Source organism: Typha latifolia, chromosome 5 (assembly GCF_019914945.1).
Source record: "Typha latifolia isolate L0001 chromosome 5, TyphaL0001v2, whole genome shotgun sequence".
NCBI classification, from domain to species: Eukaryota; Viridiplantae; Streptophyta; class Magnoliopsida; order Poales; family Typhaceae; genus Typha; species Typha latifolia.
In genome coordinates, this window is record NC_133090.1 from 60,046 (window position 1) to 75,313 (window position 15,268).

At 40.9% G+C, this 15,268-nt stretch overlaps 4 protein-coding genes across 5 annotated transcripts; 1 reads left to right on the forward strand and 3 right to left on the reverse strand.

Moving 5' to 3' along the window:
* Positions 1 to 34: 34 nt before the first annotated feature.
* Positions 35 to 5,443, reverse strand: LOC140788339 (arginine-specific demethylase JMJ20). The gene is made up of 9 exons (XM_073137553.1): positions 5,228 to 5,443; positions 4,207 to 4,377; positions 3,617 to 3,779; positions 3,372 to 3,489; positions 2,379 to 2,448; positions 2,228 to 2,308; positions 1,562 to 1,618; positions 1,348 to 1,459; positions 35 to 1,252 (listed from the first exon to the last, which is right to left on the reverse strand). Exons 1-9 carry the CDS (start codon positions 5,441 to 5,443, stop codon positions 699 to 701), a joined length of 1,542 nt encoding a protein of 513 aa, XP_072993654.1. The 3' UTR covers positions 35 to 698.
* Positions 5,444 to 5,653: 210 nt separating this feature from the next.
* LOC140788338 (uncharacterized) lies at positions 5,654 to 7,613 on the forward strand. The gene has a single exon (XM_073137552.1). It carries the CDS (start codon positions 5,654 to 5,656, stop codon positions 7,481 to 7,483), a length of 1,830 nt encoding a protein of 609 aa, XP_072993653.1. The 3' UTR covers positions 7,484 to 7,613.
* A 212-nt stretch (positions 7,614 to 7,825) lies between these two features.
* LOC140788340 (AP-1 complex subunit mu-2-like) lies at positions 7,826 to 12,982 on the reverse strand. Of its 2 annotated transcripts, none has more exons than XM_073137554.1 (11): positions 12,706 to 12,982; positions 12,418 to 12,564; positions 12,204 to 12,266; positions 11,944 to 12,120; positions 11,747 to 11,850; positions 9,165 to 9,272; positions 8,946 to 9,042; positions 8,715 to 8,812; positions 8,478 to 8,619; positions 8,249 to 8,371; positions 7,826 to 8,165 (listed from the first exon to the last, which is right to left on the reverse strand). In XM_073137554.1, exons 1-11 carry the CDS (start codon positions 12,832 to 12,834, stop codon positions 8,067 to 8,069), a joined length of 1,287 nt encoding a protein of 428 aa, XP_072993655.1. In that variant the 5' UTR covers positions 12,835 to 12,982; the 3' UTR covers positions 7,826 to 8,066. The 2 variants fall into 2 exon arrangements, with proteins under 2 accessions (XP_072993655.1, XP_072993656.1); XM_073137555.1 differs by having other exon boundaries at positions 9,165 to 9,236; positions 12,706 to 12,975.
* A 303-nt stretch (positions 12,983 to 13,285) lies between these two features.
* Positions 13,286 to 15,156, reverse strand: LOC140788343 (putative pentatricopeptide repeat-containing protein At1g64310). Its single transcript, XM_073137557.1, has one exon. It carries the CDS (start codon positions 15,037 to 15,039, stop codon positions 13,366 to 13,368), a length of 1,674 nt encoding a protein of 557 aa, XP_072993658.1. The 5' UTR covers positions 15,040 to 15,156; the 3' UTR covers positions 13,286 to 13,365.
* Between the last annotated feature and the right edge of the window lie 112 nt (positions 15,157 to 15,268).

The window sequence follows — 15,268 nt, forward strand, 5'->3', positions numbered from 1 at the left end:
AACAAATAACTGGCCAGCTCTCACACATGTAACATGTTTAGCCCAAATGCGCAAAACATTAATAGCTACTCACAACACAACTCTTAACATAGTTGTACATGATTGTTTCTTTTCTTTTCTTTTTTTCCTATAAAGCACGTTATGAAGTTTTATAAAGATTCCTGCACGCATCTACTGGAAAATCAAGTCGTGAATTACAATTATAAGTAACTTCACCAACAGACATAATTTACTCAACATGATGCTTGGAAGTTCTTTGAGCTTCTTTTCTGGGAAAGAAACTAATAAGCTCATATCTTCTCCGACTAATTTGAACCCTCTTTTGCAAACAAACAATCATAATAAGAGTTCTGCTGTCTACAACAGGATGTCAATTTTATCGATGTAAATTCCTTCATCCACTTGCCCGGTTTCACTTCCAGTTTTTCAATAAATTCTAGAGCAACAAACCATGGACATAGGCCAGTAGCATTGCCAACCAGCCCCACAGTGTCATCATTTATGATTACCAATCATACCGAACTTGATGTTCTTCTCCATGTCTAGTATGAAAGCAGATGATGTGTGAAAAAATCATTTCCATGTTAATGAATAAGTAACTCAAGGCAGCAACCATCAGTTATCTGCTACGCATAGTGAATCCTCAAATCCCAAGTTGTGCAGAGGAAAAAGTTCATATATTTAATTAAATCTTGAGCTCAATGGGAATTGCCACCGCCGAATGATTCTGACAGCAAGCTGAAACCAACAGTGGTGGAACTGCTAGTGCTTGTTGAGAGAGCATGTTCAATCAACCTGACCAATTCCTCAGGACTGCAAATCTCAGAAAGAAAACTTGTTATATGATTGACAAATTGACAATTGGATCTTGAACAATTAGCACACAAAAACTCCTGTTGATGTGAATTTCTTATCTCAAGACGGTGCTTATATCCCGCATCTATACATCCGTATGTTTCTATCAATGCCTCACATAGCTCATGGAAACTTTTCTCCTTCAAAATCTTTTCAATATCAGAAAAGGCACTCCGGTTCTCCGCTGAGCAACTACTAAAATTTTCTGGAGCAAAAGCTTCAACTGACTTCATCTTGGAGACAACTGCGTGTATGGCCAAAAGGTTATGAATGTAATAGTGAGCATTTTGTGATGAGCTGGATGCAGCATCTTCCGCATTTCCAAGATGGTAATTCTTGGTTAGGTTGGCCAAGGCAAACCGTGTGATGAAAACAAAGAAATCATAGAAATTCATGCCTGCAAGATAAAATCATGCATAAGGTAGTATAAAAAAAAGCTAATATAAGAAGCTTGTAATTTTCATACAGATATTCATCTTAACCTTCTTTCACCTGTATTGGCTGCCAGATTCCGCTGGCATAAATTTTCAAAATCATCACAGATGTCTCGAATGTCTTCTATATATGCCTTTGCTACATTGTAATCTTCAACAAGCAAGTTCCACTAAATATAGCAAAGTATTGGTGAATGCAGCATACAAAGTTCAGGACAATATCTTAAAAAAATTAAGCTGATAAAAAATGATTATGGACTTGTTTTGCTCACCACCCAAGAAAGGTTATAGGCATTAAACCAGTTGTGGTTTATAGAAATAGTGTCTTCCTGTCAGAAAAGAAAAGAAAATAGTACTAAGTTTAAAAATTCTTGCACCTACATAAATGTTGAGACTTCAGGAAGTACAGTTTGCAAGAATAAACATGGAATGTACAAGTTGTAAATTTAAGTGATATAAGTAGTCTTGCAAGAATAGTTCTACTGATAATGAGCTATGTGCTCAATTTCGAGTTGGTCTATTTGCCAAATGTTACAGAGTTCTTAGACTAGCACTAACTTGCTTTATCGAAATTACCTATCATGTCATATTGGTAACCATTTCTGCCATTGAAATTCTGGATTACTATGGGCATCTATATTGCCCAAGATGAAAGTAAATCTGATGCATCCAAAATTAGATTGCACGGCTAACTGACAATTATATGAAAATGGGTTGACCAAGATCATACTTAACCTGCTCCATCCAAGATTTATAATCTGTAAGTTCTTGTCACACATCCTAACTGACCAAGATAAAAGAGCACTCCAACAACAAACAAGGTTTAGGATTTAGATCAAGACAGAAAAATAAAGGCATAACTTTGCATTGTAAGACAAGCACGTTATTTGATAGAAATAACACATCTAGGGAAACATATAGAATTACATTAAACTTACCAAATTATGGACTTGATGATACCATCCACTAGGCACAAAAATAATTTCATTTTGTTCTTGAATACATTCTGTCCATATTGTCTGCAAATGAGTGGCAGTAATATTCCCAGTTTATGAAAAGGAACTGGCTTATAACTATAGTCTGCATTACCTTCTTAAAGCCAGGAAACTGTGCTTCAGAAACATCGTCATTGACATCATAGACTAAAGACTTCAAATTCCTACATGAATAATATAAGTATAAAATATTTAGAAAAAAAAAAAAAAAACATGTGAACAGTAAAACATATCTCACATTCTCACCTTTAACAAATGAACAGCATAGTAACTTAAAGCTAATATGCATAGTAATTGAAAGGTGATGAATGCTTAAAGATAGTCATTAGAAGTTAAACAATTATTCTTCATAATGTCACTACCCAAATGATTTCAGCAAGTACAACTTGCCAATGCTCCAGTACTTCAGTTTTCAGCATCTGCTTGACTCCCTTTGAATTCCTCAATTTGACAATCCCTGGAAGTCTCATAATCTTTTCCGCTTAACTACTCACTGGTATCACTCCTTTTCTAAGCTTCTAAGGACAACCTAGTCACCTACTCTTCCATTCTTTGCCAATCTTATGGCACTACCTACCAGGTAGCATTAGCTTTTTATAATGAAACTTTATCATTATATATGAGTTATGAAGTAGCATAAATGATAGACACATGAAATAAATGGTCAAACAATCTAATAGCTGATTAAGCAGAAACTAGGCAATATCAAGATATTGATCTACATTCAGATTGTCATTGATAAAGGCGAATGGAGATGTTTCAGCACTAGAATCTTAGGCAAAAACTTCAAAGTTCAAACCATTACACAACTGGCCTAGCATTTATATCCAGTTAAAGAATGTCATAACTATTACTTAAGAGAACTTTAGACTGACCTAAGATTTAGCACTAATGTATGAACAGACAGTTCCAAGATGTTTGCATCTCCTAAATGTAGTTCATCTTCTCTGACCAAATTTTCTTTTTTCTTTTTTGAAGTTGACAAGCTTCTCTGTGTTTTTCATTCCTCCTATTTCCATTGTTATTTCAACTAAAGTTCCCTGGTATTCAAGATGGAATAGATGTCACTCTACAGATCCAAGGGTACCTATCAAAGATAAGGTGGCACTGTGATGGTGGTAAAAAGAGCCATAGTTTCCTTCCACACACATTTGCTGACCAGCTATATGACCTGAAAACATCAGCATGAAGAGGAGTCCAGGTACCTAGAAATGGAAAATAAAACAAAGTTTTAGAATTCCTTTAGGCCTAACAGTCTCTATTAGTGGAACAAAAATCATATGTACAATCTTAAAGAAACTGTAGCATTTGAAAAGAAACTACTGAACTTACCTTTTGCTCCCATGTAAACAAATCGATAGTCAGCACAATTAATTTCATTTTCATCGTGATGAATGTCAGAATCTCGATGGATGCGATGACTGTCAAGATACATGTTCAGCCAATCATCAGCAAAAAATGGTGGTGTCGTGTACGCCACATAATCAGGATACTCCTGAAAATCAAGGAAAAGCTAAGATAACAAGAAATAACATGGTGTTTGAGCTGCCTAAAAGAAAAGAACTAAAATCAGACAAAAACTGGTCTGCGTCATAATAAAAATGAGCCATGAAAGGTTTTCTAAATTATCTTCCACACTAATTAGCCCAAATACTGTATAAATGATAAGAATGATAAATTACTAATGAATTCACATATAAATAATTTCACTTACATACAGGAATATGGGCATATATATGTAGTATATATAAATATAATATAATATAATATAATATAATATAATATGATATACAAAAAGAATATGTTTTTCACTATGGTTGTTCTCACATTATAAATAGGCAGTAAGCACAGAGTGCATATATAGAAAAATATAAATGTCCAATTAGTAGCTACTCAAATGAGCAAAACACCTTCCAACACACCTTGACAAAATGCCAATCTTTTAGATACAGCAAGGACTCAGTGAAGTCATTACAACTTGAGTTATTACCACAATTTTTCACAGAATGTCCAAGCCAATGGCTAATAAAATCTGCCATTGACATCTCAAGTCTCTTTTGGTCTGTGAACTCTCTTGTGCAACAGTCAGCAACCTGCAGGAATGAAGAAAATTATGTAGAGGTAGAAAAGATAACAATCTAGCAGCCACTGCGGAGCAACTTTAGCATTGATACTCCTTAAATACGTTCTTGAAATGCATGTAAAAAGTAATATATAGTAAACAATATAAAACTGAAATCAATTTGAAATGTTTCTGTTTTTTTGCCCCCGAGTTTTGTAGCATCCTCAATTTGACATCCCTGGGGCTGGTCTAGTTGCAGGGTTTTATTTCTAGCTGCATTGCAGCTTCTTTATAAATAATAATAACAAAACAGAAATGTTTCTCTTCAGAACAAAGAGATGTACTGCAGATTAGTACAAGTGCCTCATTGATCACACTGGTCATATCAAGATTTCAAGAAACCCAGGAATATTAGGCCAGAAGATATCAGTTCCGGTATACAACCCCTTGAAAATTGAAATAAAAAAAAATCACATTAAGCAGGTAATAAGAGTAACAGTTCGCACAAAAGTATGGGTAGAAGAATACGCCGAAGGAAGAAAGAACAGGAAAAGGAGAAGAATGAAGTCACATATTTGCACAATAGATTCTTAGACCACTCTGAATTACACCCAAATTACATAAAGGTCAATCCCACAACAATCTTACATAATAATGTGACTCCAATAAGCTGCAACTGCGCTACATTGTTTTTTTTTTTTTTTCTTTTGTGGGTATTGTAAACAAAATATAGTGCACTACGAGCTAGTATAGACAATACTGGAAGAGGAGGAACAGAATTCTACTGCTAAGATTGTGAGAAGGACACAAAAGGAGACACCTTTAAAGAAGAACAATCACAATCTGAGAAAGAAGGAATTCAAAAACCAAAGTTGAATCACCTGAACAATGGATTTGGCGAAGTGGGCGGAGAAGAAAGCGAGGTTGGGCCCACCATCGGGGTTGACCCAATCGGCGCAGGCCCTCCACCCATCCATGAGCCCCGTGAGCACCACCGGGCGGTTTCCTTTGAGATACCTCTCCACAAACTCGTCGTACTTCAGCTCTCTCCCATCCACCCTCTCCACCTCCCCTCCTCTTCTTGGAGGAACACCCATCGCCGTCGACAGAGAGGAGTAAAGAAGAGGAGAAGTCGGCGGTTTCCTGAAGTATTAGGAGTCGGATTGGATGACACGATTGTACAGAGAACCCGGATCATGTACGTCGGCAGGACCCGCACCCGATTTTCAATAAATCCGATATCATGGCAACTGTAAAGTATAAACTGTTGATGGTGGGTTGGAAAGCTGTCATTTCAAAACAAAACGATGGCATCAGTTTTCCGGCGCGCCTTCACTTCCGCCTCCCTCCAAACCGTCCCAAGACCCCCACCTCCACCATCACCATCACCACCGACCCCTCTTCCATCTCTCCTCCCCATCTCCCTCAACCCTTTCAACACCACTGTCGACCTCATCTGCTCCCGCCTCAAACGACAACAACAAGAACCATCCCACCTCTCTTCTTCTCCTCCTCCTCTCGACCTCTCCAAAGAATCCCACCTCCTCCCCTTCCTGGGCCCCGACGAGATCTCCCGCGTCCTCCTCCGCTCCCAATCCCACCCCTTCTCCTCCCTCCGCTTCTTCCAATGGGCAAAATCTCATCTTGGCCTCACCCCAACTCCTCTCCACTACGCCCTCTTGGCTCACATCCTTACCTGGTCCCGCCTCTTCTCCCACGCCCTCGACCTCCTCGCCGAGCTCATCCAAACACATCCCCAAGTCGACGCCTTTCAGACCCTCGCCTCTTCTACCCACCACGGCTGCAACCGGGACCCGGCTGTCTTCGTCATGCTCCTCAAGGTGTTCGTCAAATTGGGCCGGATCGACGACGGCTTAGAAGCATGCCAGAGGATGATTCAGATGGGTTGGCCTCCTGATACCAATGCTTTTAATTGCCTTCTCCATGCTCTTGTGAGGACGCGTCGATTCGACGAATGCTGGGAAGTTTATGAGGAGATGAGGAGGAGGGCTAAGGTCTCGCCAAATTCGTACACCTTCAATATTTTGATCCGTGCACTGTGCAGGGGAAAAGACGCCGCCAAGGCGAAGGAGTTCTTGGAGGAGATGGAGTTTGAGGAGGGGTTCGATCCCGATATCGTCACTTACAACACCCTGCTCGATGGGTATTGCAGGAGAGGGAGAATGGAGGATGCGTTATATCTCTTTGGGATCATGCACCGCAGGACCACCGTGGAGCCCGACTTGGTCTCCTACACTGTTCTGATGCGTGGTATGTGCATGGCAGGGAGGGCGGCGGAGGCACACCTGCTGTTCGACAGAATGCTTAATAGAGGTTTGAGCCCCGACAGCTTCGCTTACAGGGTTCTTATAGCTGGGTACTGCAGAGAGGGGAGGACGAGGGAGGCGAGGTTGCTGTTGCAGGAGATGATTTCGAGTGGCTTCGCGCCTGATACTTCGATTTATGGTCTCGTCGTGGAAGCGCATGTGAAGTGTGGGAAAATGCTCGCTTGCTTGAACTTGGTTGTGCAGCTGAGGAAGCATGGCGTTGTTGTTTCCTTTGATAGCTACGCTTGCTTAATCAACGCATTGTGCATGGAGAAGAGACCCAGTGCCGCAAGGAGCCTGCTGAATTGGATGCTGTTGGATGGTTATTCTCCTAATCTGAAGATATATAATTTGCTTATCAACTGCTTTTGCGAATGCGATCGTGTCGTAGAAGCTTTTGATCTAAAGGATGAGATGGGCAGCAGAGATATCAGACCTGATTCCGATACGTATCGGACTCTAATAAGTTGCCTCTGTAGGCTAAGCAAAAGCTTAGAAGCTGAACAATTGATGGCAGAAATGATCGAAGCCGGCCTTAAACCCGACTCTGCTATATGTGCAGCCTTGGTCAGTGGCTTCTGCAAGGAGAGAGATGTCAGTAACGCGGAATCGCTTCTCAAGTACTTGTCAGAGAAATTTCAGCTCCAAGACAGTGAGAGTTGCAATGCTGTAATCAGGTTATACTGCGAGGAGAGAGACATGGAAGAGACGATAGAGCTCCATGACAGGATGGCTAAACTGGGTTTTGTTCCGAATAGAGAGACATGCAAATCACTCGTCTATGGCCTCTCAAAAAGTCACTCTTGTTGATAACTTTTGACAATTTCTTTGTACACAACTTTGCCTTAATTATAATACAATCTTATCTTGTAAACAAGATGTGAATCCTTTGTAATATGTATGATCATTCTGGCCAAAGCAATACTTTTCAGCTACACTATGTATTGTGTGACACAGGCACAATGATCAATGATGGCATCGTCACCATTAAAAAGCACCTATCTAAGGCCAAGCCAGAAGTGGCAGAGATATGAGCAGACGAATTATAGTGAACAACTCACAATAATGAAGACGTTCTGATGCATTATATTCTGCTCATTTACTACAGTTCAGAAAATGTATGAATCACCGGAAAGAGAGTAGAACAATAGATGTTTGCAAAGAGGATTTTTCATCAACCAATATTCTTCTTAGTTAGAAGGGTTTTATTAGCTACAAGACTCAGAGAATCCTGGAAAATTTGCACGACAATACATTTAGCAAACTGCCGAGACACACACACACACACACAACACGAGTCCCCAGAGGTCCTGCAGAACTATGGATGTGTACTATGAAATTCTCCAGCTGGGTATACTCGTGTCTGATCATCGAAGGCCCTATCAAAAATGAATCAGATGAGCCTCAGTTCGTACTCGCCGGCCATTGTGATGTATCTGACCCATGGAAGAGCATGGTATCCACTCTTTTCGATGATTTTAAGGTACCGAACCTACAAAATGAAAATTGAATTGGCTGAAGTAAAATATACTGGTACAGGGCAGTGGATCATGAAGTTAAAAGATATTAAAGTACCTGTATTCCTGAAACAGTAAAATATGGAATCTCAAACTTAACCCGTATTGGGGGCTTTTTCTCAGGTGCCCATTCTTCTGCAGCTATACTGGGAAGACTGAACTCTGCTCTACACATATACTCCTACAGAAGTGTTTGTTTTCGAAAATACATCATCAACATGAAGCAGGATATTCACATACAAATTGAACTAGTAAATCCATCAAATAGTAAATGAATGACTGCATACTTTTCCACCAGGAAACGATCTTATTTTCCAAAGTAATGCATCATTTTCGGGTGCATATGCAGCAGAACCCATTGAAGTCCGCACATTAGGATTGGTAGCATCTGAAGGTACAGGTACCTCAATTTCCACGTTTGTTGCAGTGCTGTCAGAAAATGGAAGATGTTAACTCAAAATTAGGATATGAGAATTATCCTTACAGTGGCAAGTGCTCATAACAACAGCAATAGTAAATGCCACCTTCTTTCCTTGAACTGGCTTCTTGCCTTCACCGTGAGTTCTATGCGACTTCTAGAGTGCTTCTCAACTTGAGCTTCCACCCAGATTAAAGGTTTTAGCTGAAGAGTCAGCATGAACTTGATGAATCTCACAAGCCATAAGAAACTTAAGAAATAAAAAAAAATATATTAACGGATAATACTTGCAAATGAAAAAAAAAAAACCAACATGACTTCATATACGATAACCAACCTGGGTGCTTAGTCTATATGTCATCAAGTCAAAAGATCCATCAGGAGGTATGAAGGAAATAGTCCTGTCATTCTCAAATCGAGCCAAGCGGACACACCTTTTAAGAGAAAGTGACTTATACTCTTAACTCCACTATTTGAGAACAAAACATTTTGAGATTTAAGTGGTTAACAGTAAATAACAATACTTCATAGATATGCGGAAGAAAAAGCTACTTACTGATGGAACTTGATGTCATCCAGATCTATGGCTTTTCCCTTGGTGGCTCGACCTTGGGCTTCCAGCAATACCCTGTCGTTTAGCCCAAGTTTACACTCAGGCATTCCACTGTATCAGCAATAAACTAGTAGTTAACCTACACAATATTCCTGAATAGCAACTGCACCCTCCAGAAAGGTAAAGCAATAAGCGTGTGATCTTTGGCAATTTGTAGAAAAACAAGACATTCAACAAAGTGACTGTAACACCTAGAGCAAAAGAAGAAAAAAATCCCACACACGCCAGTGTGTGCGTTACCCTAGCTAACCCCTTCCCCCCCATCATTTTTTATTCCCAGCCAGCACTGTTCATTCTCCCTCTCCCCTCCACCTTCACTCCCTCCCTCTTTCTTCTCTAGTACCATCGACGCCGAAGTCGACGAAGCCCCAGCACCGGAGCTGAACCTAATTAACCCAAGCCCTCCAGAAACCTCTTAGGTTAGCTCCTAACTCTCTCTCATGTTATTTAACTCATTTTCATTTTACTAAGAAATAGTAGTAGAAATCCTACCTTCTCTGTTTCATCTTCTCTAATGGGTAGTTGCTCTTGTGAATGCCTACTCCTTCCATTGTGTTTGTGTAATAAATACCTTAAACTTACATATATAAAACTATATGCATATGCAATGTCCATATAATATAAATTAATCAAATTATTTAGTATCAATTCACTCCAGTGGAGTGAAATAAAGGACTAGCACTCTTTATCACGAGTTGTGAGAGATTTCTTCCCTTCCTCCGCTGGCGAGCTCAAACCATTCTTTTTCCCTTCCTTTTTCTTTCCGACTAACCACCCTCCAACCTCCCTCCTTTGTTTCCTTCCCTTGGAAGGAGACGAGAGGAAAGGTGGGGGTAAGCAAATCCCCACCATCTCCTTGGTGGGCTGCGGGTTGGACCGCAACCTACAAACCCCCCTCCCCTTCACTTCTGCCATTAGATTGGACCTGAGCCTGATCCAACACTCCCTTGCGCAACCAGTAGTAGACTAGGATGGGCCAAAAGCCCAACCTAGTCCTGTGGGTTATGTTTTGGCCCGATAAGCCTTATTTTTATTCTGTATTATTAATTACTCCAATCATCTTCTATGAATTATTTTTTATAACATAAATTGTATAAATTTTAGGATGTAAATTCTATCCCCGATAACCCATGTAAGTAATGTGAAGTGATATTATAGGCATGGTAGAATTAATGTAAAGACCGAGTCAATCTATTTGGACCTAGGGAGCTAAATCTAAATTATATAATAAGGCAACTAGTTTCAGGAATTCGTCTTTCTTACGTATTGCTTTACTTGAATGAATTATTAGGCACGATACTGTGCAAGGAGAATCTCGGGATCCAAGAGGAGTCGACTAGTTGAGGAGAGCTAAAGTATTTTGGATACCTTCAGGCAAGTAGATCTTATATGAGTAATAATACAATTGCTTGATAGTATGTTTTTCATGATGTTACAATATGATACTACTAGTGCATGCATCTCATCTCTTATTGGTGTTAATTACTGTGTATCCCTTATATGAAACACTTTTATATATCTATCTATAATAAATGTGTAAATCATAATGACTATGACATAACTTACATGTTAACAGGCACTGTACCACTTGAACATATCATTAGTCAGTCAAGTCCTGACTAGACAGTGTCATATGCTCACTCAATCCGAGGTTAAAGGTAGATAATATCTAGTACTTATATTATTAATGGCCTACGTCTGAGGTCGTTAGTTTGAGTGACATTCATGTGAATACACTACCTTATTAAAAACTAGACTACAATGATAGTAGGAATATGATTGTGAGGACAGATATATCTCTAGCGGTAACCGATGACATACGGTCAGGACGTCCACTGATGAGTTGAGTGCTCTGGTTTATTCTGCCGTGTACTCACCACTTCTTAATAAAAATATTTCATAGTTAGAAAAAGCGGATGGGGTAGCTATTCTTACTTCATGTTAGAGCTTATCTACCTTATTGTTAGTAGGACTTAGCCTATGTGAGAGTTTTATGATTTAAGTTGTATCTTGGATATGTATCTTTGAAGGCTTATTATGGCATGTAAAATTTATATTCGGACTTATTTTTGCTTGAGAACATCTATGGCATAGAACCTTTTTTGTACATCATATGGAAACATTTTATTAACAGGTCACTTGAAGTACCAAGTGGGGATTAACCCGCGTGATAAATACGTGTATTTGGGGGTTTGTGTGATAACCGGCAAATACTAAATTGCTCTTTCAATTTGGAATATATTTCTACAATTGGATCAAAATCTTAAGGGTGAACTGAAAACAAATCCTACTATTAATCTGCTTATACTCTGCTTTTTTACAAAATCCATTTTAGCACTTTAGCAACAGCAACTATTCTCACCAAAACTCATTTTCCTTTTGTGATTTCAGTGTGAAGACATAAGTAGTAGAACATGAGGTAATACCAAGTTCAATACCATTTCATGAAGAGCATAAGAAAAGTTAAATACACTTCGTTCTTCGCGATGCCCAAAATGAAAAGGAAGAGAGAAAGAGAAGCACACCTCAAATATGTTCTCATTTTTAAGGCTCCAACAACATCTGAACGGATAATCTGTCCATTGCTGTTAACAAGAATGTTCACACCTTCAACGACATCTAAGAACACCTAAAGAAGCAACAGGTCATAATCTTAACAAGATGCTGGGTGCTTGCATGGTGATAAAATGGTGACATATTAAAAGTAGGTAGGAACACCTACTTCATTTTTCTTGTACTGTATCCCTTCACTACGCCATGATACTGCATTTGTGACAGCCATCGGAGGCCTTTGAGTAACTTCCATCCTATAGGCATCTGTCTTGATAAATTCACTAAGAATCTTAGCTTCAGTGAATTGCGGGTAGCCAAAATCCATCATTTCGTCAAGCAACTCATACTGCTCACATCATAAGGTATAGAATAAATCTAAATCATGTCCAGAAAGCATTACCAGGGCAAAATTAAGATCTTTCTTCTTACCACCACAACAAAGTTATCTCTCAATGATTCCTCTTCTAACTCTTCAAAATAATGCTTAAAGACCTGTAAAGCCAACAAAATTCTTACAATCACGCCCTAGAGTTATCATTTGAGGGCAGATGAAAATTGAAGAAAAAACTAATCGACAATCAACATCACTCTTTTCGCCATTCAGGAAAAAGAAACAGTAGGAGTAATCACAGATATTGCTTACATCAACAACTCGGTGCAGAAAGAGAAGAATACTAGCAGCATTGCAGTTCTGCCTGGCCGCAGTCATGAGGAACAAATTATTGTGCTGTATGAACATGTAAGTCACTCCATCATCGTACGCCACTGGCGATTGCAACTCCGGATCACCCTGCCAACAACCCATAACAAAACATTCCTCCTTTCATTCAAATTCGACGCAAAAGTTACCATTTTGACAGAGATCAATCCAAAGAAAAGAGACCCAGATCCTAAAAGCAGCATAGGAATTCGATCGAAGGGTACTAATTACCTCTTTCTCAATGAGTTTGGTGAAGAATCGCTCGGCCTGGAGGGCGGAGACATCGCCGCGGTAGTCGCGCCACACGAGGACGCGACCCTTGATGTCGAGAAGGAAGAGGGCCGAGATCGCGCCCGCCATGAGTCGAATCTGAGAGTCTATCAGATCGGAAAGTTGGATCTCTCGTTCCCCATTCCAAAATCGCTCACGCGCCCAGTAAACTCTCCAAAGATGCGGGATTCTCTTATTAGGAACGATTGTTATATAGAACTTTTAGAGGAGGATCAAACGAAAAGGTTAATAGGGAGTGACTAGTGAGAGAGAGAGAGAGAGAGAGAGAGAAGGTATCCACGTGTCGAGGAGTTGCTTTGAGTTTACTCCGCTGACTACTGAGTCGGGCTTAATTGCATGTCGAACTTAGAATAGCTATACATGATAGTATTTAAATCCAACTACAGGAGCGTGTATATCTTCATTTCTAAGGCAAAATTAAGTCCAAGTCCTGAACAAGCTTTAAGCAACTATAATATATATTAAAAAGAATGCAATGAATAAAATGCATTTGAACCATAAAAGAAACGAGTCAAGTACATGACCAGAATTACCACAATATGTTATAATATAGGGGAAAGGTGTATTCATTTTTTCTAATTGAGGAACTACATGAACATATCACAAGTTTCCATCACCAACCCAACTGATCCCAGGACTCTTGTGCAAACCTCCTACCATTATATCACCCCTAAGAGTCTCAACATCCCACCACATCTCCTTGGAAGCATACAAGTTGGAAAGCATGACTCTGTAAGCAGTCTTGCCTGGCTGCAGCTCAAAGAGCCTTTCAGCTGCAATTCTTCCCATGTCTGAATTGCCATGGACACAGCAACCCCACAGGAATGCACCCCAAACACCACAATCAGATGCCATTGGCATCGTCTGTATGAGATCGTAAGCCTCGTTTATACATCCAACGGTCGCCAGCAGCTTCACCATGTAAACATAATGCTCCGTCTGAATCTCTAGACCAAATTCTTCTCCCATTCTTCTGAACAACTCCCATCCCTCGTCCAGGAGCCCAGAGTAGCAACAAGCACATAGCAAAGCGGAGAAGGTACCACTATCGGGTCTGAGCCCCTCGTCGAGCATTTCATCAAACACCCGAATGGCTTCATTTGCAAAGCCGTGAGATCCAAGGCTTGCTATTACGGTATTGTACGTTACTAGGTTCTTGTCTGGAATCGATTCAAAGACCCGGAATCCCAGTCCAGCAAGGCCACATTTTGCATAAGTATCTACAAGCGCAGATGAGACTGTGATGTTCAAAACAATCCCGAGTCGCAAGGCGTAACCATGGATCTCCTTCCCATGTCCGATAGCTGCCATTGAAGCACAAGCGGAGAGAATGCTGGCGATCAAGACATGGTCCGGCCTCTTGCCGGAGTTGGTCATGCTTCTGAACAAGGTAAGCGACGCGTCGCACTTGCCTGCCTGCAAGAGTCCAGTTATGAGAGCAGACCATGTCACCAGATCAGGCTGCAATAAATCTCCGAAGACTCGATAGGCAGAGAGCAGACATTCACATCTGGAGTACATGCTCACAAGCACGCTTCTCACATGAGGATTGGAGTCGTATCCTCCTATAAAACAGAGCGCATGTATACCTCTACCAAATCGGAGCGATCTCGGATCCCAGAAGCACGAGATTAGCCCAACCAACGTGTACCCATCTGGCTTCTCGTCCGCTGCTCGCATCCTGCGAAATAATTCGAGGCCCTCCTGCCACAATCCTCGATAGCCATACCCCGAAATCATCGAATTCCATAGAACCAAGTCTGGCTTACTCAACTCGTGGAACATGTTCCAGGCGTCATCCACAAGGCCTAGCTTCGAGTAAACGCTCACCAGAGCACTGCCGGCTATGCGATCCGAGTCGAGTCCGGAAGAGAGGATGACCTTATGTACCATCTTGGCGCCGTTGGGATCAGAGTTGTCGGAGCACGCACGGAGGACGCACGCGAAGGTGTAGCCGTCGGGGTTCGTGTCGGAACGACGACGCATCTGAGAGAAGAGAGAGAAGGCGCGGGAGAAGTCACGGCGTAGGGCGTGGGCGCGGATGATGGTGTTCCAGAGGAAAGCGCTTGGGTGGGGAGTTTGGTCGAACAGGTGGTGGGCGGAGACGAGGTCTCCGTTGGCAGCATAGGAGCGGAGCAGCTTGGCGGTAGTTGCGAGAAGGAGAAGAGGGTCAGAAGCATGATGGTGGGCGGTGAGGAGTAGAGCGTGTAGCTGCTTGGTTTGGTAAAGAGTCAGACACAGTGAGGAGTCGAGCAGTTGGGCACCTAATCGCATCAAACCCCCTCCTAAACCAGCTCTTTCTTTTTTTATCTCGCCCTTCCAACTAACTCTCTTTCTTTTCCGCTGTTTCGCCGATAACAGCAAATTTATTGTTGTCTTCGCTATAAGGAATACTGAGTGCAACGCATCCACCAAAGATTCCTCCTTAGCGAGCTAGCATTTGGTCTGATTGTTGTATTTAGATAAAGCTACGTCTAAAGTTGCATCATCTCATCTGGCTGGT